At 58.5% G+C, this 24,093-nt stretch overlaps 3 protein-coding genes across 5 annotated transcripts; 2 read left to right on the top strand and 1 right to left on the bottom strand.

Moving 5' to 3' along the window:
* Positions 1-225: 225 nt before the first annotated feature.
* On the bottom strand, positions 226-9,118 carry PML (PML nuclear body scaffold). The gene is made up of 10 exons (XM_054215045.1): positions 9,014-9,118; positions 8,095-8,197; positions 6,681-7,248; positions 5,749-6,326; positions 5,271-5,323; positions 4,691-4,768; positions 4,386-4,602; positions 3,699-3,751; positions 1,072-1,228; positions 226-987 (listed from the first exon to the last, which is right to left on the bottom strand). Exons 2-10 carry the CDS (start codon positions 8,144-8,146, stop codon positions 413-415), a joined length of 2,331 nt encoding a protein of 776 aa, XP_054071020.1. The 5' UTR covers positions 8,147-8,197; positions 9,014-9,118; the 3' UTR covers positions 226-412.
* Positions 8,846-15,308, top strand: STOML1 (stomatin like 1). 3 transcript variants are annotated; one of them, XM_054215048.1, is made up of 7 exons: positions 8,846-9,834; positions 10,033-10,139; positions 10,286-10,435; positions 10,938-11,141; positions 11,996-12,224; positions 12,875-13,090; positions 14,163-15,307. In XM_054215048.1, exons 1-7 carry the CDS (start codon positions 9,687-9,689, stop codon positions 14,363-14,365), a joined length of 1,257 nt encoding a protein of 418 aa, XP_054071023.1. In that variant the 5' UTR covers positions 8,846-9,686; the 3' UTR covers positions 14,366-15,307. The 3 variants fall into 3 exon arrangements, with proteins under 3 accessions (XP_054071023.1, XP_054071021.1, XP_054071024.1); XM_054215046.1 differs by having other exon boundaries at positions 12,872-13,090; XM_054215049.1 differs by lacking the exon at positions 12,875-13,090 and having other exon boundaries at positions 14,163-15,308.
* Positions 15,309-16,286: 978 nt separating this feature from the next.
* LOC128915128 (protein PML-like) lies at positions 16,287-21,142 on the top strand. Its single transcript, XM_054215024.1, has 4 exons — positions 16,287-16,372; positions 16,933-17,411; positions 18,438-19,009; positions 20,215-21,142. Exons 1-4 carry the CDS (start codon positions 16,340-16,342, stop codon positions 21,021-21,023), a joined length of 1,893 nt encoding a protein of 630 aa, XP_054070999.1. The 5' UTR covers positions 16,287-16,339; the 3' UTR covers positions 21,024-21,142.
* The last annotated feature ends 2,951 nt before the right edge of the window (positions 21,143-24,093 follow it).

Raw genomic sequence — 24,093 nt, 5'->3', positions numbered from 1 at the left:
CTGGCATTGCCTTGTCGCACACAGCCCCGGCTGGGGACATCGCTGGCAGCCTCTGCCAGTCACCGGGGGCCGCATCCAGGCTGCGGGGTATTTGGGGGGGTGGGGGGGCAAGGTACCTGCTGCTGCCCGGGCAGGGCGACCAGCGTTCCCAGGATCTCCCCTCCCATCCGGCTGGGAAAAGGAAGGGTGGAGACGCCCCAATAAATTACACTGGGCTGCACTGTGCAATTAATTTTATAAAGATATTAATTTGATTGGGTGTTTGTGGGGTTCCCCCCCCCCATAGCCCTGACTCCTGAACCTTTTAAGCCCCATGCTGGGAGTGGAGAAGGTCTGCGAGAGCATTCCTGGTAAGCATCCCTGCTGTGGTTAATCTGAGACCTGGCCAGCTCAGCTCATGCCATGATTGCGCTCATGCCTCCTCCAGCTCCCAGAGGATGAGGTTGCGCCGGGCCAGGATCTTGGCCGCCCTCCTGGTGAGCAGCTTCTCCTGCACCAGGGTCTGCAGGATGGTGTAGCTCTGCAGGTTGCAGTGGGTGAGCATCATCCCCGTGTCAGGTTGAACAGGGAGCGCCAGGACTCCCCAAAGGTCCTGCAAGGCCTTGGCCGTGGCCAGCGTGCTGCCCTCATTGAGTTGCTGCTGCAGGTACCTTCTCAGCAGGTTCTTCAGCCTGTAGGAAGAGGCCTTGGGCAGCTTTTCCTTGATCAAGGCCAACATATCCACGTAACCACCCACAACCTGGCAGAAGTCCACTTTCCTGCCTGTGGCATCCAAGGCTTTAAAGAGAGCAGGCAGCTCCAGCGTCCAGAAGTTATAGACGATGAGGATGGGCCTGGGGATCAGGGATAGGTACCAGAGTAGGTTCTGCATCCCCACCTCCATGGAGACACCTTGGGAGAGCAGCGCCAGCACCGACTCTGGTGTCTGAATCAGTATCTTGAAGGTGTGCTCTCCGTTGGCTGCTGCCACCTCGGTGATGTTCTGGGCTGCGGAGGGGAAAGGATGGTGGTGGAGTAAGTATTTGGGGGTGCCCCTCTCTGCCCCCCAGCCCCTTGTGCCCCTATGCTCACTTTTCTGGTCAACCTTCAAGCTGAGGAACACCAAGGTGCTTGGCTCCAGCCTGTTGTCCCAGGGGCTGGTGGGGCCAGGGCTGCAGTGGGGTGAGGTGCCGCTCCCAGACCATGTTGGGCTGGAGGACTTTTTACAATCCTTGGGCTTGCTGGAGGCCTGCAAGAAATTTGAGAAGAGGGACAAGTCCCATCTGCCTGCTTAAACCTGGCTGTGAAGGCATGAGGAATACCCCTGGGTGCACCATTGACCATGGGCAAGGACCTGGTTGCGTGCAACATCACAAAACCCCCAGGGTCTGATGTCCTGGCACTGCCAGGGATGGGTTGGCTGTGTGTTGTGTCTCAGGAGCGGGCTGGCCATGGGGAGCCCCACTGAGAGCCCAAAACCAGGATCTGGGCCAAGTGAGCAAGAGCAGAGCTCTGCATGCAGCTCCTCTTAAGCAGGTCTTGGGATGCAGGGAGTGGCCAGAGGGCCACAACACGCAGGTCTGGGGACTTGCTTCACATCTCAGGTGGACGCAGCTCATGCAAGGACATAAACCTGGCTGAGCAACCACATCACACGAGACACCACTAGACTTAAAAGATGTGGTTGGTGTCTAGAGGAAAAGTGGGCTGAATCGGGCCAGGAGGAGGTCTGGTGCCCCTCCAGGCTCAGCAGATCCAGGTTCTACTGTGGTGAGTGAAAACAGCCATACCAACCATCCCCTGCCTGGCCTTGGCAGGGATGGACATCCATGGTGAATATCTCCCAAGGGTAAGAGCAGGACAGCAATATATTCAAGAGGTTCCAACCTTGGTTTTCCCTCCCTCTTTGCCCCAGGGACAATCCTGTACCCCTGGCATGGGCACCCTTGGGTGATGGGACGTCCATGTCCCTCTATGCTGGTTCTCTGCATCTTCACCTGCAGCCCAGGAGTGGTGGAAATGCAGTTGGACTGATGCCTGCAGGCGTGTGAGCAAAACCAAGCATTCCTCAGCCCTGCGGAGGTGGGACGGCTTAAATGCCAGGTTAAAATTGCGTGTTTGAAGGGCACATGGGGCCGCCCTGTTTGGGAAGGGACAGGAGAAGGATGGGGTAGTGGTGACAGTGTCCCGTCTCCCTCACCTGGCTGTGCCCAGGGTGACCCGGGTGGCCTGAAGGGAGTTAGATGAACCAAACTGTGACAAAACATCATCGCAGATGCTCTTGTTACCCAAACCAGCAACGGGCAAATTGAATTTATATGCAAAAAAAGGTTTATTAAAGGGGTTAAGCAGAGAGGGAAAGCGTGCGGGATTTGGAGGGGAGGAAAATCACCCAGGTGGAGAGACACATTCATAGCACCATGGCAGCCGTGGGCGATGGATCCAGGCAGAGCTGGGCGCTGGCGATGCTCTTGTGGCTTCAGCTCCAGGTGACAGTCCCCAGGTGACCCCACAAAGGTTCCTCCCCAGCCCCTGAATCTCCTTCTCGAAGATGCCTGAGCTCGTAGGTAGGTCCCCAGCCCTTGCCCCCCCACTCCCTGAGGGCTGCAGCATCCCTGGGTGCATCCCACTGCCTCATCCCACTTTTCTTCCCCTCCCTCAGCTGCTATATAAACCCTTTTCCAGGATTTAAACTGAATTTTCCCAGCTCTCAGGGCTGCACTTCTCTAGCACCCAGATGTTTATACCCCTGGGACCTCTTTTTTTTTTTTTTTCCAGCCTGCACCTTTGCTACACCCTTAAATCCACGTTGTACCAAAGGACACCTGATTCACGCAGAGATTTCTCGCAGCAAGTGGCTAATGTCCCCAAAAACCCCAGACTCAAGGTTTTTTGGCACTAGCAGGGACAGGGTTTTAGTCCCACAACTCTCTTCCCCCTCTCCCCCCTCCTCCCCGGTCAGAGATGAATCAGGAAAGCAAGGAAAAACAGCAAAGGAAAAAAAATGAATAAGGAAGCCAGCAGCAGGCTGAGATTTAATCTGGAAACAGCTTTATTAAAGAGTAAGAAGAGCTTCTGCATTAGTTTATACACAAAAAAAATAAATCGGGGCTCTTAACCTCTCATTGAACCAGTGCTGGAAAACAAACCCCTCCTCTCCCTGGTACCCAAATCAGCTGCGCTCACCTCCATTTCCAAAGGGATCTCAGCAGGGATCCCGTGCCCTTGGTTCATCTAACCCCCTTGGCCAGGACCATTTGGTTGCAACGCACCAGTTTGCGGCAGCAGTGCTGCGAAACGCCACTGCAGGCGGCTTGGGAATGTCACTTTGGGGATGCTCAGATGGTCCCTACCTGCTCCGGTGGCTCCGGGGATCCCTTAGGGGATCGGGGCGGGGTGGGGGATCCCACCCCAGAGCAAATCAAAGAGGGGTTTGCTTGCCTGCAAGCGAGGACCATGGCTGCTCCAGAATACCAGGAGATAGCAGCAAAGGTCTTAGCCCAGGAGCACTAGATTTGGGAGGGCCCCGATGCTCTGCCACCTGGGAGCAACCCTCAAGGAAGAGAAAGCTGCAAGCAAGCCTCTGGCTGATGCTGGCAAGGGAGAAGGCTGGAGGACAGGGAATGGCACCCCAGAGACGATGTTGGGGGGGGGGGCAGCTGCCTCTTCTGCCTGCGGCGTGGGGCTCAGCAAGGAGGGAGGCCTGGCGTTACACTCACCGCCGTGTCTTCCTCACTGTCCTCCGAGCTGCTGATGACGATGCTGATGGCTTCTGCGGAAGGAACGGGAGGATGCTGAGGCTTCAAGACTCTTATTTTGGATGGCACCGGTTTTCCCATGGGAGGACTAATCTTATCTCCTGATTTTTGCAGCAGAGGGCCAATGCTTCTACCAGGACCACGTGCCACCCAGCCCTTGGGTGCTCTCAGATGAACCTCAAGGTGGGGGGTAACCTCTCCACTGCTGCTCCACCCCATGGACCCTGCACCAACCACTCCAGAAGATGCATTTCATCCTCCCTCCTGTTTGCAGAGCTGAGCCCGGGACCCCTCGCTGTGGGATGCTGGAGTGGGGCCGGGTGAGCTTGGGGAAGAAAAAGGTGGTTTGCTAAAAATGGTAGTGTTTTTCGTTCCGCGAAAACCCAGAGCTCCTGGAGCGGGAGGTCAGGGACTCTCTCTGCACGCTTACCCTGGGTTTTTGGCTCCCTCAGAGGTAGGACATGGAGATGGATGGAGCACCCGCATCCACCCCTCTCCTATTTACCCCCTGGGTACCAGCTCCCGCCCTCTGCTGCTCTGACCCCCGGGGGCTGGCCAAGGCTCTGAGTGCACGGGGGTGCAGCAAGGCTGGGAAAGATGGGGGACCCCCATAAAGGTAACAAGGAGGGGCATGTCCCCCGTCCCCACCTGCAACATCAGCGTGGCTGTTGGCGGCCGGGATGCTGCTGCAGTTCTGGTCTGGCATGGAGGTACTGGGCCCCCTTCTGCCATCCCACTGGTTTGAACTGGGATCGCTGGGGACCGGCATGCTGTCACACTCCAGCTTCAGCAGCTTGGGTGACACCTGGCTGCCCCTTTCCATGCCGTGTGATGTCCGCTTGGGCCAAATGGTGACGGGGAGAGCCTGGAGAGAGGAGAACATAGGGATGCAAAGGGGCAGGGTGACATCTCCTGGTCCCCAAAAGCTCCTGCCTGGCCGGGGTGGTTCTTACCGAGCTTTTGTGCATCTCCTCGAGGCTGATGGTGAAGGTGGGCAAGATGCTCTGGCTCTGGGGCTCGACTGGCTCTTGCTGCAGAAAGAGTGCGGAGCAGCGTTAGGGTGAACCTCGAGGCCACCCATCCCTCTGCAGGGCTGGAGTGTCCCCAAGCAGTGGGCAGAGTTGGGAGAGGGCAGAAACATCCTCATCAGGGGGGAAACTGAGGCACAGCCCAGCCCTCCAGCTTGGCTCAAGGCTTGTGCTTGAGCTGTGGGTGTTTGGCAGCGTGACGGCCCGGGTAGGCTATGGATTCCCCCGCCGAAAATGAGGGATGAAGCAGGAGGGGGTGGGAGCATGCCCGGGGAGCAGGCAACGATGGCTCCAAAGCAGGTCCTTCTCTGCCCAGGCAGAAACTGCTCCTGGGGGTTTGTTGTTGATGAAGAAAGGGGAGTGATGGGCTGGGGAGGGGAAGGCAAACCCTTGGGGGAGGCCTGCAAAGGCCAGAGGAAAGTGGAGGGGGGTGGATCCACGTTTCAGCTGACACAGGAGCCCTCCCTGCATGGCAGCGCACCGGGACGAAACACAGACATCTCACCAGGTTGTTCTCCGGGGCCACCTCGACCACGGGGACAGCTTGGGAATTAGTACCTGCAATGGAGAGAGGAGGGCTGCAATCCCAAATCAGAACCTCCGGAGCTCCCACTCAGCCCCAGCAGCAGCCAAGCAGGGGAAAAACCTGCCCAGCGCCTGCAGCAAAGAAAGGGCAGCTCTGGTCTCCTTCCCATTTCCCAGCCCTTTGGCTTGGGATGGCCCGAGGGGTTTTAGGAGCTGAGGAAGCAGAAACCAGTATCATCAGAGCCTGTCAGATTGGTGGGAGACCAAAAAGGGGCTCTGGCCATATAAACGAAGGAGCAAAACTTGGTCCCAGTGGAAACAAGCACACTACGAGAGTGAATCTTGGCTCATTTTGCTGCAAGGAGGTGGCTCTGAACCCTATGGGAGCAACAGATGGGCAATGGCTTTCTCAGCTGGCCCATGGGGTGGCTGGATCCATCCCCACGGCAGGTCCTCACCTGGGTGGCCCATGACGCGCTCCACCAGCGCCTGCAGCCTGGCTCTGCACTCAGTCAAGTCCCCAGGCTGCGTTCGGTCCCCGGTCACCGGCGGCTGCAGCCGCTGCAGCTCCTCCAGGGAGTCCTTGATGAAGGGCTGCATGTCCATCACCTCCTGCTCCGTGGCGTAGAGGTTCATCTTCTCCACCAGCTGCTCGCCCGCCTCCATCCGCCGCAGCACCCCCTCCACCCGCTCCAGCTCCCTCGACAGCTCCCGACGGCCCTGCTCCTGCTTGGCTTCCACCAGCCCCAGCAGCTCCTCTTCCTCCCGACGGATCAGCCCCACCAGCTGCTCCACGCGCTGATGGATCAGCTCCCGCATCTCCCGCTGCACCCGCTCCAGCCGGGCGGCCTCATCCTTCAGCCCCGCGTAGGTGGCCTCGAAGCCGTTTCTCTTCTGCTTCAGCTCCCGGCTGAGGGTGCCCAGCTCCTCCTGCCTGCGCCGGGTCTCGCTGTGGATGTCGCAGAAGGGGGCGTGATGGCTGTCCAGCAGCGCGCAGGAGCAGCACAGAGCCCTCTTGCACTTCTTGCAGTAGATGCTGGAAGGAAACGGGAGCATCCTTCAAAGCCAGTAGGTGAGAAGGGAGAGAAGACCTGGGCATGATTCCCCATCCCCAATGGGCAGCTTAACCGGAGGGGAAACTGAGGCACAGGGCAGGAAAGGGCTTTACTTCACATCACCAGCTGCAGATTTGGGTGTGAAGGTGGGTGTTCAACCCGCCTTTCCTCCCCTCCCTCCCTCCTATGCCAGCCCCATATCACTCCTGCTTGGCCTCACCAAGGCTGCAGCAGTCCCTCCCCAAAGAAAACCCCTTGGCTCTTGGTCCTGGAGCAGCAGCCCCAACACCCTTGGTACAGGATGGGAACCCCCAGGGACAAGGCACCACTCTCACCTGGAGATATGGCCCTGATTGGCATGACCAGGACTGGAGCAAAAGAGGTTGCAGGACTTTCTGGTGTCTTCCAGGAACCGATGGGCTGAGTCGGCACGAAGCTCCTCCACTTTCTTGGCCTCGTGGCTCCTCTTCTTGAAGAACCACTGGTGGTCCTCGAAGCACTTGGTGCAGAGGAATTCCTCACACTCCGAGCACCACACCGTCGCCGCTTCCCCCTGGCACCGGCTGCAGCTCGGGCCACCGCTGTCACTGATCTTCTTGTAGATGCTGAGCCTGGCTTGCAGGTTGGTGAAGAGCAGGTTGTCCATGTTGGGGATGCCGCTGGCCTGCGGGATGGCCGTCCGGCACACGGGGCACTGCCCAATGGGCTTGTTCTCGCTCAGGCAATCGAGGCACAAGGTGTGGAGGCAGGTGAGGAGCTTGAGGTTGGGCGATTCCTTCCGGCAGCGCTCGCAGGAGACGAACTGGAAGTCATCCTCCACGGCGGGCTGCTGGGACGGAGGGGAGCACGGGGGTGTCCCCGGCTGGGGTCCCATGTCCGTGGGGGCAGTGGTGCCACTGCCATCTAGGTGGGATGTGGGGGAAAGTGTGTGAGCTGGGGGGAGGACGGGAGGCTCAGTCCCACCCGTGGGGGCCATGCAGGTCACCCGTGGGCAGCCCACTTTACCCACCCCGCTGCCTGGAAGGGCTAACGGAGCCGCAAGGTGGGCAAGCAGCCCTTCTCCACCCCGCCTTGTCAAAGGCGAGTGGGTGACAGCACCCCGGCAAGGGGAAGCGTGCTCTCCCAGGGGAGATTCTCTGCTGGCTGCAAAGGGTTGTGCTCCCTTCGAGTGTGGGACCCTCGGAGGCTCTTCTTCCCCCACCCCCCCAACCTCTTCCCTCTCGGGGAATTGTGGATTTCAAAGCTGGGGGGAGGGAACGAAGGCCGCGAAGTTGGTTTTCTTTTCGATTTGCCACCGCTGCCTCTTCCCGCCCCCCCAGCGGGGAGGCCAAGGGGGGGCCCTGGCAGCGGTTCCTCCCCCACGCCCCCCCCCCACCCCGTGGGGGTCCTGCAAAACGTCCCGGGCAGCAGCGGGATGCTGCCACCAGCCCTGTCCCCCGCAACACCCCTCATTTCCCACCCCCCCCGGACCCTCTCCAGCCCAGCAGCGCAGGCAGGACACCCCACCACCACACACGCAGAATAAAGCAGCGCCCCCACCCCCCCTGCCTTCGCCTCCATGCAATATTTTTGCACCCTAAAAAAAAAAAAAATAATAATAAAAAAAAAAATGCCATCGCCCACGGGGGCGATACCCTCGTCTCCCTTTGTGGGTGGGGGTCTGGGCCAGGCTCTGCTCCCCACCCCCTCCGTCTCACCTCCTCCCCCTCCAGAAAAGTGGGGGGACACCCCCTCCCCCCCGATTCTTACCGGCTGGGGGGCTGGGGCCGGGCGGCCGGGGGGCGGCGGGGCTGTCGGGCATGGCAGCGGCGGCGAACGGCTCTCCACGGGGACTTTCGATTCCCCGACCTGGCTAGCAGGGGGGAAGGAAGAGGAGGAGCTGGCGGGAGGAAGGCGGGGAAGGCAGGGGTGTTCCTGGCGTTGGGAAGGGAGCGACCCGGGATTCCCGGCTCCCACCCGGGCAGCGCCCTCCTCCCTGCCTGCTCCTGCCTTCCCTCTGCCCTGGGGGGCCGGCGCGGGGGGGAGATGCAGACACTGGGGGGGGTTGCTGGCCGGCGGGATTGGGGGGATGCAGGCATCGGAAGGATGCTGGTACCGGGAGGGGGGGGAATGCAGACCCTGGGATGGGGATGCAGGCACCGGAGATGGGGGGGGAGCGGGGATGCTGGTATCCGGGTGGGGGGGATGCAGGAATCGGAGGGATGCTGCCACCAGGGGAGCCGGGGGGTGGGGGGGCGGGGGGAGTACAGGCACTGGGAGGGGGATGCTGGTACCAGGGCGGGCATGCAGGCACTGGGGCGGGGAGGGAGATGCTGGCACCTGGGGGGGGGTTGGAGGGCACAGCTCTGCTTTAACTTCTAGATAGGAGACCCCCCCCACCCCCCCCCCCCAAGCAGTCCTGGGGTGCATGTCTGGGTCCTGGCTCGGTTGTAAAGGCTGTGCCTGGGGCAGTGTCTCAGGCCCCCGCTTCAGCCAAAGGGGGCTTTAAACCTGCCCTATTGCCACCCCCACCACCCTACCACCCCCCCGCCCCGCCATCCCCAGCAGTGACGCTCTGGGCTGCTCGCTGGTCTTCGCTGTCGTTTGAAAGACGGTGAGATTGGCGGGGGGAGGAGGCTTTGGTATGGTGAGAAGGGCCCACCAGAACAGTAATTGCTGGGAAAAATACCTCTCCCGGTTCCCTGTGGGGCTGGGGGACCCTCTGGAGCCAGCCCCCCCTCAAGGTGAATGCGTGATGGAGGACCCGGTTCTCCCCATATGGTTGGTGGAGCAGTTCCCGGGCTGGGCCTTTCCGGAAAAACTCACCCAGCCGTGAGCCGTTTCGTGCCTGTGCCGTCAGCAGCCACATGACGGGCGGACCAGGAAGCACCAGCGGCTCCCTCCTTCCCACCGCAGCATCCTCCCCACAGCCTCCGGTCCCCACGGCCACGGAGGGGGCTGGTGGCCGGGGACACCCCGGGGTTATCTCCCGGCTACCAAGGGGGTGCGATGCGAAGGGTGTCTGCGGGGCCACGGCTTTTGTCTCCCGGCTTGGCTCCTGCCCAGAGGGTCTCCGGGAGGATGTGAAGCACCCCCCAGCTCCCCAACCTGGGTGAGACCCCAGCGAGGTAAAACCCCTGCAGGATTTGATTTTTTCTCGCGAGTATCCTCTGTGAAAAAAGCAGGGCTTGTCAGCTCTTCCCCAGTGTCTCTCTGGTTGCACGTCAGGGCAAGGAGGTTGGATCTGGCTGGGGACAGGCAGAAGCCGTGCCAGCTGCAGAGCTGGCTGGAATGGCAGGGGAAAGCTGGGCTTAGAGGGCTCCGAGCACCGGGAGCGGGCTCCTGTGCAAGGCACCAGCACCATGTTCAGCCGGTCGGGATACCAGGCCCTTCCCTTGGGAGACTTTGACCGCTTCCAGCAGTCCAGCATCGGGCTCTATGGTGCCCAGAAGGGCTTCTTCTCCTTCGGATCCAAGCAAGATCCTCTGGGCCCAGCTGGGAATACCACAGGTGAGTCCCAACCTTAGAGGGGAGATGCTGCCTTCCCCCCCTATTCCCAATTTTGCCATCATGCTAGCTGGGTGCCCCCCCACGCTGCTGGCTCCCCTGGGGTGCAGGGTGCATGGGGGGGAAGAGGTTTGGATGGTGGTTCACAGACAGGGAAGGGGGCTTTGGAGCAGGTTCATCCTCTGTTTCATCCCCCTGCAGATTCCTCCCAGGGCTGGTTGTCCTGGATCTGCCATGGGATTATCACCTCCTTGGTCTTCTTGCTGATGGTTGTCACCTTCCCCATCTCAGGATGGTTTGCCTTGAAGGTAAGGGAGGGAAGCAGGCAAGGAGTAGGATGCAACCCATCCTCCATGGCGGGGAACCGTTCCCAGCTGCCCCTGGTCCCATTGCTCCTGGCACCTGCAGGACCCAGGGTTTTGCTTCCGCCCTGGTCTAAACTTTCCCGTTCCAGATTGTGCCCACCTACGAGCGAATGATCATCTTCCGCCTGGGCCGCATCCGGGCACCGCAAGGACCCGGCATGGTCCTGCTGCTGCCCTTCATTGATCACTGGCAGCGTGTGGATCTGAGGACAAGGGCCTTCAATGTGCCCCCCTGCAAGGTGAGTTGCCTTGGGCCTTGGGGCAGGATGAAGAGGCATCTCTCAAATACCCAGAGCAGGTGGATTTGGGGCTGGTCTGACCCTTGGTGCCGTGTATGGACCCAACTTTTGGTTCCTCCATCCTCATGGCGAGGCGAGGGCCGTTGTGGCTGGTGCTGTGAACCCAGAGTCCTCACCTGCCTGCAGTTGAAAAGCTCCTCTTGACTTTGCACGCCTTGTTCAATGCATGTTCCTGGCTGGAGACATCTCAAACCCATCAATCCCTGTCCTTCCCAGATGTCTTTCAATAACAGCCCTGTGCTGGAAACTGGCCTCACCGTCCAGACGACCCCAAAATTCATAATTTGGGCTGGTTTTGTTTCTAATAACCCTCTTTAATAAAGAGATCCAGAGCTGTTTGACAGCTGGGAAAGAAGTGAATGCCTTTGCTCCCAAGCTCTGTGCAGAAGGGTTGGGCTGTGGGGCAGAGAGGGAGAGAGATCCTGACTCCCCTCTGCCCCAGCTGACCTCCAAGGACGGGGCAGTCATCTCCATGGGTGCCGATGTCCAATTCCGGGTGTGGGACCCCGTGTTGTCCGTCATGATGGTAAAGGATCTCATCGCGGCCACCCGGATGACAGCACAGAATGCCATGACCAAGGTCTTGCTGAAGAAGAGCCTCCGTGAGATCCAGGTGGAGAAGCTGAGGATTGGGGAGCAGATGCTGGTGAGAACTCTCTCAGCCCTGCACAGAGCCCCCCTCGCCCTCCAAACCCTCAGGTTCTTGGTGTGGAAGTAACAGTAAGGGAAAGCTGGAGCTGCAGAAAGTCCATCTGGCCATGGACTTGGCCAAGGAGGGGAGCTGGGAAGCTGTGATAAGTGGGGAGTAGGTACCTTCAGCCTGTGGGTCTCTGGAGCTCTGTGGCTGATCTCAAACTGCTTTTGGCCATACAGAAAAGCCCACGTGTTGTCGGCAGCCTTAAATTCAACCTCCATATCTCCACCAGGAAAATATCTGGAGGGGGCTGCAATCTGGAAAAGGGTTTTTGGGGAGAGAAGCAGGACAGGGTGGTGGCGCAGGAGCAATAACTAGTGCCCACAGCTGACGTGGGCCAGGACAAGAGTTTGTGCATTGAATGTTTACAAGGGGGGGGTACGAAAGGATGCTGGGGGGATATATTGGTATCTCTGGGGTGGTTTGGAGGCCGGAGGTGCTGTCTGGTGGAGCACCATGCCAGAACATGGTACCAAGGGGAGAGCAAGGAAAGGGGCCAGCCTGGAGGAAGCCATGGAAAGGGGAACAAAGCAGAGCTGTCCTCCCTGTCCCAGCCTCCTCCAAGCTGGGAGAGCAACTGGGGGAGATGGGTTGAGCAAGAGCGTGGACACCTTGGAGGAGACAGCCTATTGAGCCTGGTGCAACGCTCCACACCTAAAAGTGGTGGGTAGCAGAAGTATAAGCTATGGGATGCCCATGGATGGGAGGCTAGGGTGAGGGGTCCTATGAGGATGGGAGGTCACCATGGCCATACGTGGCTCTGCCTGGGGCTGCCAACACCTCTCTCTTTCTTCCTGGCTCTGCAGCTGGAGATTAATGACATGACGAAGTCCTGGGGCCTGGAGGTGGACAGGGTGGAGCTGAGCATGGAGGCTGTGCTGCAGCCACCCCGGGAGAACCTGGTGGGCCCTCTGGCCACGGCGCCACCCATCGCTGGGCTGGAGGGACTGGATGGCACCATTCAGCAGCTGGCTGCCCACTTCTTCAGCAACACCCTGGCTCTGGCGGGCAGCAAGACCAGCGCTCCGGAGACAGGTAATCAACACAGGGCCACCACTTCTCTGCTGGGGGGATGTCCCTCCTGCCCGATGACCTTTACGTTTGTTGGCTGTTTGACGGAGGAGTCAAAGCCTGGGAGATAGCATGCTCCTACGAGCATGGCACAAATAGGCTGGCAGGGAAGAGGAGAAAGGACCCCTTCAGGCACAGCTCCACACAGCACATGGCACAACACAACCTTTCCAACAAGACGTTGGAGATGGGACTGGGGAGGGTAGGAGCAGATCTGGGGGAGCCTGGGATGAAGACCAACTCAGATCTCAGCATTCCCATCAGGCAAACATCTGGAAGGGCCTGAGCTTGCCGAGAGTGTCACATCTGAGGGCAACATGGATTTATTATTTTTTTTTTTCCCAGAAACCCTACACCAATTTGTGCCCCACTGTTTCTTTCAGGGATAATTTTCCACCCCCTGGTAGCAGGGGAAAAGTAACCCATGGCAGACAGCAGAGCAGGCAGTAGGAACTGGCAAAACCACGTTGTCCTCCTCTGGCTTAACTGGAAACTTGCTGGATAAGTGGGTTTCTCTGCTCCAGAGACCTTCGCTGGTGGGTTCGTGCAGACCAGCAAAGTTCACCACTCAAAGGTGTCCCCTCAATGCACTTCTGTCCCTTTGTCCCCAGCAGACAGTGTGGAGACGGTGAATGAGGTGGAGCCTCCCACCGCTCCCCTCCTCCCCGCCGCCGGCAGCACCTGGAGAAAGCCCAGTGCAGATGAACTGCTCTCGGCAGTGGAGCCTGTCCTCTCCGAGGCCCTAGTCGGCCAGGTGGGAGCATCCTACCAGGTCAACATCACCCTGCCCAGTGGCGCCCGGAGCACCTACTTCATAGACCTCTCCTCAGGTCACTGCTCTTTGGGATTGTTGTGTTAGAGGTGGGAGGGCATTTTGCGCCCGTGACCCCTTTGCATGCTTCAAACCCCGCTGAGCTTGGTGGTAGGTGGCCCCAAACCAACCCTGTTTGGTGGCTCTGTGAAAGGCACCCCAGGGCCCATCAGCTGAGCGCTGCAGTTTGGTGGCTGTGGCTCCCTGGAAGTTCAAAGTAGAATTTGGTTTGGGTTAAAACCATGAATTTTCCTTCAGAAAGAGAGTGTTGATAGAAAATTGCCAGCCAGGTCTCCTTGTGGCTGACCAAGTGGGATGGCTCGGAGACCTCAGAGTTTGTTGTCTCTTCTGTGCCACCAACCCAAGAGGGTAGTGATGGAGGGACATGCATGGGCAGCACCTTGGACCACTGCCATGGTGGAAGATGTCCTCCCAGCATCCAATTCCATTCCCCTGTGGGTGCTGATGGTTTTCCTGGTGGCCATGTGTGCTCATTTTGGCTGGGATGGCGATAATTTCCTTCACAGTAACTGGTCTGGGCTGTGTTTTGGTTTTGTGCTGGAAACAGTGTTGTTAACACAGGGATGTTTTCCTTATTGCTGAGTCAAGGCCTTTTCTGCTCCTCACACCACCTACCAGTGGGTAGGCTGGGGGTGCACAAGAAGCTGTGAGGGGACACAGTTGGGACAGCTGACCCCAACTGATCAAAGGGACATTCCATACCATATGACGTCGTGCTCAGCAATAAAAAGCTGGGGGAAGAAGAAGGAAGGGGGGGACATTTGGAGCAGTGGCCCCATACTAGCAACTATGGAGAAAATCAATTATCCCAGCCCAAACCAGCACACCAGGGAAAAAGTTCCTACAGGCCTTGGAGGTGGACCACTGTAGGAGGACATTGGTGGAGCAACACAAGAGAAATTTATTTCCATAAGGAATAAGGACTCCTGTCTCCAAAATCCCCCTGCGCGGCCCTTGTCTGTCATTTGACCCAACTCAATCCTTACAAAACGGTGGGGAGAAATGCCAGCAGGTGAGGCTGCATCCTGAAGCCGGCTGTTTCTCCCTCTCCCACCCATCGTGTCCTACAGGCAGCGGGCGAGCTGGCCGAGGTGTGCCCGAGGGCAACCCTGATGTCATTCTGGAGGTGGCGGAGAAAGACCTACAGGACCTCTTCTTGGGTGACCTGCGCCCCTTGAGTGCCTACATGAGCGGGAAGCTGCAGGTGAAAGGCGACCTGCACCTTGCCCTGAAGCTGGAGGATCTCGTCAAGGCGATGAAACAACATAGATAGAGCATGCATGTGGGTGCGTGTCTGTGTGCATGTGTCTTTGTAGGTGTGCGAAAGGGGGGGACATATAGGGGTGCTGCATAGTGGGGGGCCTTGCCCTCCTGGAGCTCCTGCTGCCTTCCCCATGGAGGTTGTAGGAGTTGGGTGAAGACCTGAGCAGGGAAACTGAGGCTGAGCTCCATTGCCTGTCCTTGTCTTTATCCACCCTTCCCATCCTTTCCCTACAATGTTACGGGATGGGAACCTGTTGGCACACCAGCAGGTGCCAGTTTGCTTCTGGATCCCTTGGCCAATATGCCACCAGGGCACAGACCCATGCCCTGCTGCCCCCACAACGGGCTGCACGGCTGGGCATCTCAGACTGGAAGGGACATGAGCTGAGTAGATAGGACTGGGAAGATCTTGGGGACACTGTGGCCGACGACAGTAGTTGTGGGGTGGGCAGCCAAAGCGGGGCACGAGGGCTGGCTGGACCAGGCTGGGATGCCACCGGTGGGGTGGGGTTGGAGTCTAGTGTGGCACTGCTGAGGGGATGCTGGCACGGATGGGGAAGGGGCAGAAGTGGCGATATGGGGAACAACCTTCCTGGAGCTACCTGGAGCCTTCCCCCCAGAGTGGTTTGTAATAAGTCATTGCGCTAATTTGTGCTTCAAAGTGCTTTTGCATGCATGCTGTGAGGTCTGTCCGGGGGGGGGGGGGGGGGGGGGCGGCGTGTGGACTGTATATAGGCATATATAGATATTTATTTATTTTGTAAGCTTCCTTTCTACCAACTCTCCATGGACAATAAACCTGGTCTGCAGCCTTGTGCTTGGGCGGCGGTGGGCTGATGACTTCTGCAGGCAGATGGGGCTGCACCCCTCGGTGCCTCAGTTTCCCCAAGGCACCCCAGGGTGCTGCGTAAAGAGGCCGTGTGCTGGCCAGGGCGTGGGAGCTGCTGCCAGTCAAGCAGGTGGCATGGTGTGACTCCATCTCACTGTGTGATCGTGATGAACACATGCCACGGTGAGAAAGAGTTGTCAGGATGCAGCACAGCTTCTCCGAGGGTGCTCCGCTCCCCTACAGCACCCAGCACCCCAGGGCTTAAAATGTCTTGGAGCTCCAGGCAGCTTTTTACCAGCCCCCAGGATGTTTTGCTGGACCAGTGGGACATCTTGCTGGCCTGGCCTGGCCTGGCCTGTGCAAGGGGCTGCTTGTTGGAAGCTGGGGGGGGGGGGAGGAGGGAGGGAGGGGGAGAGACGAGGGAGCGGGGGGCAAGGAGAATGTTTCCGTAATGTAATGTTTTACGGATCCATTCAGGTCAAACCACCTCCTAAATGTCTTCTTCAAGGCCTTGGGGCAGGGTGGTACCAGCCTGGCTCAAGCTTTGGAGATCCTACAGACATCAAAAGCCCCCGGGGCAGGGGAGGGGGGGGAGGGTAGTGACTTATCATCCCCCTTCTCCTTTTGGGGCTACCAGGCTGGGTGAACCCCAAGTGTTCGTGGAGCTCCCCCTTTTTCATGGTGGTCCCCCTTTCATGGTGGTCCCCATGGTGCAGATGGCCTGGGGCAGGGGGTGGTACCGATGCCCTGCAGGAAGGGGTAAAGGAGAGTCAGGACACAACCAGCTTCCCCCCCGCCAAGCCAAACGGGGATGTGGAAATACTCTCTAAGGTGGCGGGGGGGAGACGCACAGTCCCCGAGTCCCCCCGCAGCAGGACACTGGGGTCCTGCAATACATTTCCCGGGGGATGCTGCTCCTTGGGGTGGGCTCTTGAGGTCGGGAAGGGCTTTCCGCGGCGGGGGGTTGCCGGGGCTGGGAGTGTGTTCTGCGCAGTTGTCCGTCCGCCCCCCCCGCCCCGACACGAAGGAGGAGTTACTCGGAGCGCGGAAGAAACCGAAAGTGCGGGCAGCGCAGGCAGGAGGCGGCAGGGGCGGACGGGGAGGGAGCGGGGGGGACGGGGTGGGGGGGCAGCTACCGGCCCTGCCCGCCCCGCCATGGCCGGCCCCGACCCCGCTCCCGGCCCCCAGGTGAGCGGCTGCTGGTCCGGGGATGGATGTCGGGGGGGATGCGGTGCGGGCCGTGGGCTCCGGCGGGGGCAGGGGGCTCCGAGCCGGGGGGTCCAGGCCAGCAGGGAGCCCCCAGCCCCAAGGCGTGGCGTGGGGGGGGGGGTGTGATGGGGATAAGAGTTTTGGGGTGTTTCCCCACCCCCTTCCCCGACCCAGCCTTGCAAAAGCAGAGGGAGTGAGGCAGGAGGCCGGAGGGATAGGCTGAGCCAGGGAGGTGGCTGCGAGGGTGGTCCCCACCCCACAGGCGTGTCGTCCAGGGGTCTTTAGATGCATTCTCCACGCCCCAGCTCTGCCCCTTTGCACCCCCCCACCGCCCCCCACCCCAAGCCCCATAGCCAGGGGGACCATCCCAGGCAATCTCTGGCCTGTTTACAGGACCTGGGCATCACTGGTGAGAAGTGGTTGCTCACTGGTTGCTCCAAGTAGGGTTTGCAAGTCACTTCTTCCCCCCAAGGTGCAGGGGGGGAAGCTCATAAAAACCCACCCCAGTGCTTATTCCTCTTCCTTCTTCCCTCCCCAAGCTCCTAGAAGATGACTTCCAGTTCATCCTTTGCGAGGGCTGCCGGAAGGAACTGCCCAACCTCAAGCTCCTCACCTGCCTCCACACCTTATGCCTCGATTGCCTGAGCAAGAACAAGCCCGTTGGGCAGTGCCCCGTGTGCCGGACGGCCATCCCGCAGGCCAGCAGCATTTCTGACATGGACAACCTGCTCTTCACCAACCTGCAGGCCAGGCTCGAGATCTACAAGAAGATCGTTGGTGGAGTTGACTTGTTCTGCGACAACTGCAAGAAAGCCGGTGAGTTCTGGTGCTCCGAGTGCAAGGAGTTTCTCTGCACCAGGTGCTTTGAGGCCCACCAGCGCTACCTGAAGATGGAGAGTCACAAAGCCGTGAGGGTGATAGACATCAGGGCAGGATCTTTTAAGGACTTCCTCAAGGGCACCGGGAAGACCAGTAACTTGTTCTGTTCCAACCCAACCCATGAGAGCCAGATTGTAAGGTAGGTCTAAGGAGGTCTGTCCTCATCTGGGTGGTTTCTTGTCATAAATCTCTTTGGACTACTCCACGATGGGACTGAGCAGGGTGTCTGTGTCCCTCTGCTGTCCTGATTGCCACCTTGTCATGGACAAGATGGGTGGGACGTAGTGACTGGTGGTGTCTAGGGCATGGAGGGAGTCCATGATGGGACTGAGCAGGGTGTCCCAGTCCCTCTGCTGCCCTGATTGCCACCTTGTCGTGGAGAAGATGGGTGGGAAGTAGTAACCAGTGGTCTCTAGGGCATGGAGGGAAGGTTTGGTGCAAGCTGATGATGGGGACGAGGGAGGGGAGTGTGGGGGGTGTTCCTTGCTAGGATAAGGAGGGTGAGGTTGATGGAGCCCAGCAAGAAGAAGGCCTCTTGTTTCAGCTGCCGTGACAGACAGCAGAGAAGGGTGTGTTTTGATGATGGTGCTAGACCAGCTTGGAGAGGGTCTGGGAACAGCATGGATGCTGTCGTGGTTTAGCCCCAGCTGGCAACGAAGTACCACGTGGCTGCTCACTCATTTCTCCCCCCTCAGCAGGATGGGGAGGAGAATCGGAAGAAAGAGGTAAAACTCGTGGTGCATGAAAGGGTTATCAAACATTGGTGATGGAGCCACCATCCCTGGAGGTATTTAAAAGCCAGGTAGACGTGGCGCTAAGGGACATGGTTTAGTGTTGTTTTTTGTCAATGTGAGGTTGACAGTTGGACTCAATGATCTTCAAGATCCCTTCCAACCTAGACAATTCTATGATTTTATGAATGTCTACCACAGCGCTTGCACAGTCACCGCAGTGACCTTAGCCAGCCCAGCAGAGGAGCAGAAACCCTGTGGAGACAGTGAACCAACATATTTTTTTTGTGATTGGGAGAGTATAAAACCAAATGCCTGGCCCAAACCGGGTGGTAACTTAAATTCAACGAGTGCATGACTTAGCAGTTTGATAAACGAATGAATTGCAAAGCGTGTGGCCTGAATTACTGCTCTGCTTGTGCTTGGCCTCACAGCGTCTACTGCAAGAAGTGCAAGAGGGCTCTGTGCTGCATCTGCGCGCTGCTGGACAGCCATCACACCCCCTTCTGCGACATCCGCAGTGAGACCCGGCGCAGGCAGGAGGAACTGGGCACCCTCAGCCGGGAGCTGAAGCAGAAGAGAAACGGCTTCGAGGCCACCTACGCGGGGCTGAAGGATGAGGCCGCCCGGCTGGAGCAGGTGCAGCGGGAGACGCGGCAGCTGATCCGTCAGCGCGTGGAGCAGCTGGTGGGGCTGATCCGTCGGGAGGAAGAGGAGCTGCTGGGGCTGGTGGAAGCCAAGCAGGAGCAGGGCCGTCGGGAGCTGTCGAGGGAGCTGGAGCGGGTGGAGGGGGTGCTGCGGCGGATGGAGGCGGGCGAGCAGCTGGTGGAGAAGATGAACCTCTACGCCACGGAGCAGGAGGTGATGGACATGCAGCCCTTCATCAAGGACTCCCTGGAGGAGCTGCTGCAGCTGCCAGGGGCCAGGGACCGAGCACAGGCTGGGGACTTGACTGAGTGCAGAGCCAGGCTGCAGGCGCTGGTGGAGCGCGTCACGGGGCACCCAGGTGAGGAGGCACTTGGCCAGGCACGCCGGGGAGGAGGGGACCAAGAGCAGAGTTGAAGGTTAGACCATATTCTCCATGGGTTTCAAGTCTCCTTCCATGTGGTGACTTGATGGACCTGTGCCTCCAGGCTTTGCTCATGAGGTGGGCACGCTGCAGCCTCCCCTAGGGATGGGATGCAGTTGTTGCATCCATCGCTTCCAAAGCAACGCTTGTCTCTTGCTCTCACGGAGTATGGTGGTCCCACAAATGCGGTGGTACTGGGAGGGAATGTGGATGGAGCCATGCCGTGTGGGTTGAAGGACAAGGGAGGTGAGCGGCACTTGGACATGAGGCACATGGAGCATGGGCTCACAGAGGCTGGTGTTGGCAAGGAGGAAGTGGGTTGAAGGGTTGGATCAACTCCACATCCTCTCTCAAAAACATTTGTGCTGGGGACACGTGCAGGGCCCTCAGGGGTCATAACTATTCTCTCTCTAGGCCTTAGTGTCCTGCCACCCACTGGCCACTTCTGTTCCTCAGATCTCCAGCCAGTTTGTCTTTGCTCAGCCTTTGTCCACAACTATCTGGGCCAAGTTCCCTTTTGGGTTGTTGATTACTGCTTTGGGATGGCATATCCAACCGGGAAGACAAAATGTTCCCTGGGAGCACTCCCCGACAGGGGTGGTCAGAGGTCCATGATCGCTGCTGGGTTTGCAGATCTTCCACCAGCTCTTTGGCAACAGCACTGTGGTGGAGATGCTGGTGTTTTGGGAATGATGAAGGCCTTGGCATCTGTGGTGCGTGCAGGGATGGCGTGCCAGAGGATCTGGGTTTGGTCAGAAGGTGGTAGCATCCTTCCAGAAAATGGGGGGCAAAAGCAATGGGAGGAAGAGACTTTGCAGGGTCTTCTGCTCAGTCCCCCTGCTGCTGTCTTTGGACCTGGGCTATGACCAGTGTCCTCCTTGGCCCTCTGTGGGTTTCCACTCCTGAACTCACCAGGGTAAGCTCATGGGCTATGGATGTCCCATAGAAGAGCCCTGGGTGATGACCTGGATGGACAGGTTTGTCCAAGATGGAAACCCTTGGGGTTTCCCGGGGACAGGATGCCTCCCACCCCACTCCTTGCATCTCCATCACATGGTAGGTATCCAGTGAGGCAGGCTGGGAGGACTCTCTCATCCCTGAGTCTCCCTTCCTGCTCCCTTCAGCCTCCCTCTCCATGACAGGTACTGCTGATCCCCAGCATGACTCCCTGTCTGAAGATGATTCCACCGTGATCCTCGACTTCGAGCCTCCCAGGGAGCATTGCCAACCACGTGGAGGTCTCCCCACTGGGCTGTCTGCCCACCACCGGCCCTGTGCCCCCATGTTGGACCCCTCCAGCAGCAGAGGACATGTGTGTCCAGACCAAGGAGGGGATATGTCCCCCACCCAATCCATGCCTCCAGTCTTTCTGATGCAGAGGGATGAAGAAGCAGAGAAAGACTCGGGGTCATTCCATGGGGACACTGTGCCTCTTCCCAGGAGCATCCAGGACTCTCTGGCCACCCTGCAGCAAGATTTTGCTGGCTGGGCCAGGTCCAACGTGCAACAAGCGGACGAGCTCCTGAATATCAGCAATCGCCTGCTGAAAGCTCAGCTCAGGGCAAACAGGCACCTGGTGTCCGTGATCCGGGAGATCCGGGCCATGTCCCGCTCCCTGGCCACTGTCACCTCTGCTATGGGACCCTTGCTGCAGCCTGTGGCCAGCCCACGGGAGCCCCTCACCACAGACATGGACTGGCCATCGCTGCCCTCCGACATCCTGGAGTTATTCCCTTCCAGCACTCCGCAGGAGCATGCACCACCGATCCCAGGGGCTGCCATGGGCCCTTCCGCCAGCAGACCCTCTCCTGCCCAACCCCCTGCCAGCCCAGCACGCTTACAGACCCATAGCCCAGCCTCCGAGGGGGAATGCCCCAAATCGGGACACTCCACCAAGGGCAAGCGTGGTGGGAAGCCCAGCACCAGACTTCGGAAGCGGAGGAAGAAGTGAGTCTGCAAACCAGAACGTTTGCCATGGACTGCAGCTGCTTGAAAGACCCTTTAAAGGTCCCTGTGGAGACCAGGCTCTCCATCCCACCTTGCTATGCCAATAAATGCTTCTAGGATGAACAGTGCATTGGTCTTTTGCTGGTTTGGGAAGGCAGCATCTCCCCCATCAATGAGCCCTCACCACTGCATGGCAATAACTTGCACAATCCTACTAATTATCTTTTTTCTTTCCTTCCCAGCACCTGCAACCTCCCGGCTTATGGGTCTGGGATGGGTGGGAGGGCAGCAAACCCGTATGGGAGAGTTGGAGGAAAGGCTTCAGTGCAAGGATGGGTGAATGGGTGGGTGGCTGGGCAGAGCGGGTACCTCTCCAGCCCAGCCTGCAAGCTCACTGGTGGATTCCGGCCTCAGTGGCACGTCCAAGTGGTGACCCTCCAAGGAGGTGGCCCCAGAGCCACCTGTACCTTCTGCTCTCTCCTTTCTTGCTTCTCTCAGATGTCCCCAGCATTTCTCGCCCTCCTCTCAGATCGCTGTGTTTTCCTGCTTTCAGAACCGCCCCCAGCTCCAGCATGGGAAACTCCCACCAGGACTTTGCTCTGGGATTTTTGTCTCATGGTGTTACCCAGCAGGAATTTGGGGCTACCCCCAACCCTTGCATGGTTGCTTGAGCTTTGGCATTTGGTTGCTGCTTTCCAAGTTCTCTTTTGAAAGAGGAGAATCAGCCAAGCTGGTTTGGGGTAGGGCTGCAGAGCCAAGGCAGATTTTGTCCCTTGAAGGCACCTTTCTGGCCAAGGTGCAAACACCTCCTGGTGAGACATGCCGCGGCACACGCTGTAAAAGCTCTCGTTGGCGCGGTGGCTTGCAGATCTTTTCCTGCCTGCACCCTGCCCTGCCCTGCCCACGTCCAGGGCTGGCGAGGGAGAGATGCTGCGGCTGGATCGCGATGGATTTGGGGCCCCTAAACACATCTCCCGCAAGAAAGGCATAGCCCCACTCAAGCAGAATTGGCCTTCAGCAATGTTGAAGGTGAGTTCTCTTCTGGTTTCCGATCCCATAGTGCACGAAGGACTTGCCTAGCATCAGACCTGTCTGCTTTTGCCTGGAACAACACAGCCCACACAGGACTGGGGCTGAGGGACCACCAGGGTGCCCCTCTGCAGAACGTGTTCCCACCACCCCAGCCTGGGATCAGAAGGGTTTAGCCTTGCCTGCGAGCCCCACAGAGCCTGGGAGTCTCAGGGCTCAAACAAGAAGACAGATGATTTATTACCACAGCTTGGGAAGGTTCCTCTGTTCTCCTTTGCAAAGCAGAAAGTTTTCCTGACCCTTGTCAGCAGAGAGGGAACCTTGATCAGGGCAGTTGGAGTGGCCGCAGCCCAAGGAGAGCCAGGGGCATCATGCCAGAAATGAGGACGTGTTGCCAGGTGACCCCAGAGCAGCAGAGACCATCTGGGCAAGCAGAGCGTTTGCTTTGGGCAGGGACAAACCCATGTGGTCAAGCTCATTTGTCTGTGCGCCGGGGGCAAAGGACATCTCCATCCCTGACCGTGCAGGGCCGCTCTCACTGGCCTCCTCTTTGCACGCTTGGATCTCCACCTCCACCCCTGCAAAGAGGAAGAAAGTCCAAAATGCAAATATCCTGATGTCACTGGTGAAGGTGATGAAGGTTGAAGACGACAACAAGGGGTGGAACCAGATGATGCCGCAGCAGACAAGCTGCTCAGACCAGCCTGGGACTGGCTGTTTGGTGTCCCCCATCACTCTCCACAAGGAGGACAGCCTGCTGGAAGACATGCCAGATGGCAACGGTGGGCTGCACAACTCAGGTAAGCGGTGTCTAGAGCAGTGAAGCCACAGGTAGACTTTACAGGGTGTAAGCATCGAGGCAGGGCAGTTTGCAGCGTCTCTGTATACCTTCCAGGTGGATAGTTATGTCCCAGTGCTTTGTCTTGTTCAAAGACAAGGTATTTGTTGGAGATTGATGGAGAACCAGACATTGTTCCTTCAGCTGCTTGCAAACTCTTAGGCTACGTGATGCTGCATTTTGGTCCTCTCTCCCCCGTAGGATCTTGCCCAGTGTGTGTACTCTGTGTCTGTGGCTTGAGGGGAAATCAGTCCTTTTTCAGGTGGACGCTGAGGGCAGGATTGCTCCTTGCCTCCTCCCCACCCACCTTGCTGGTTGTCCAGGGTCACCTCTCAGCACGGTTGGTGATGCTTATCTGGGAACCACTGGTCCTGGCACTCAGTGCAGGGGTGGACAGCCCCACATCCGAAAGGTGACACATCTTTCCTACCTTGGCAGATAGCGATGTCCACTCGGACAGCTTTGAGGAGGGCAGCACTAAATGAGGAGTTGATGGTGAGTGCAGCTGAAGGCATTCAGTTCTTGGCTCTGCATCGCTCAGTGTTTAAGGCTGGACCACTTGGTGGTTCCAGACCTTCAGGACCATCCCATAATCCCCCTTAGAGCCTGGCAAGGAACTTGTGAAATCCTTCCTGAGTGCCAACATAAATCCCCTCTAGCTCTCCTCCACTTCTGGGGGAAGTGGGCTGCCCAGCAGCTTGGAGACCTTGGTAGATACCATCTTGGTGATGCCAAGGTGTTGGACAGCCAAAATGAAGGCCAGCAAGAAGAGACAGTCCAAAATCTCACCTTCTCTTTGACGGTATGGACGGATGGGGTTTTGTTGTTTCTTTGCATCACCGAGCAGTTCCCATGACAGCCTGCATGGCCAAAAGCTGGTGACCAGCTCTTTAGAAGAGGTTTTAGAAATGGGCAGCTTCCCTTCCCTTCCCTGCCTGCTGCTTTCTGGCTTAGGCCCTTAGCCCACAGCCAGAGGGGAGATGTTGGGTAGCCCCAACTTTTCTGTCACTTTTGAGCAGAAAGCCAGTCGGGAAGGATCCAAGCGAGCCATCCCATGTGGACGTGCATGGAGTAAGCATGTGACTTTGTTTTGCAGTGCTGGAGGAGGCAAGTCTTTATGACCAACCAGAGGGGCTTAATACACCCTAAGTCCTCTAGCAGGCAGTTTGAGTAGATCCCTGAGCTTTGGTAGACCCAAGACACATGA

This window comes from Rissa tridactyla, chromosome 9 (genome assembly GCF_028500815.1).
Source record: "Rissa tridactyla isolate bRisTri1 chromosome 9, bRisTri1.patW.cur.20221130, whole genome shotgun sequence".
Taxonomy (NCBI): Eukaryota; Metazoa; Chordata; class Aves; order Charadriiformes; family Laridae; genus Rissa; species Rissa tridactyla.
The sequence above is the reverse complement of the archived record's forward strand: the minus strand, read 5'-3'. Positions and strand labels throughout refer to the sequence as shown.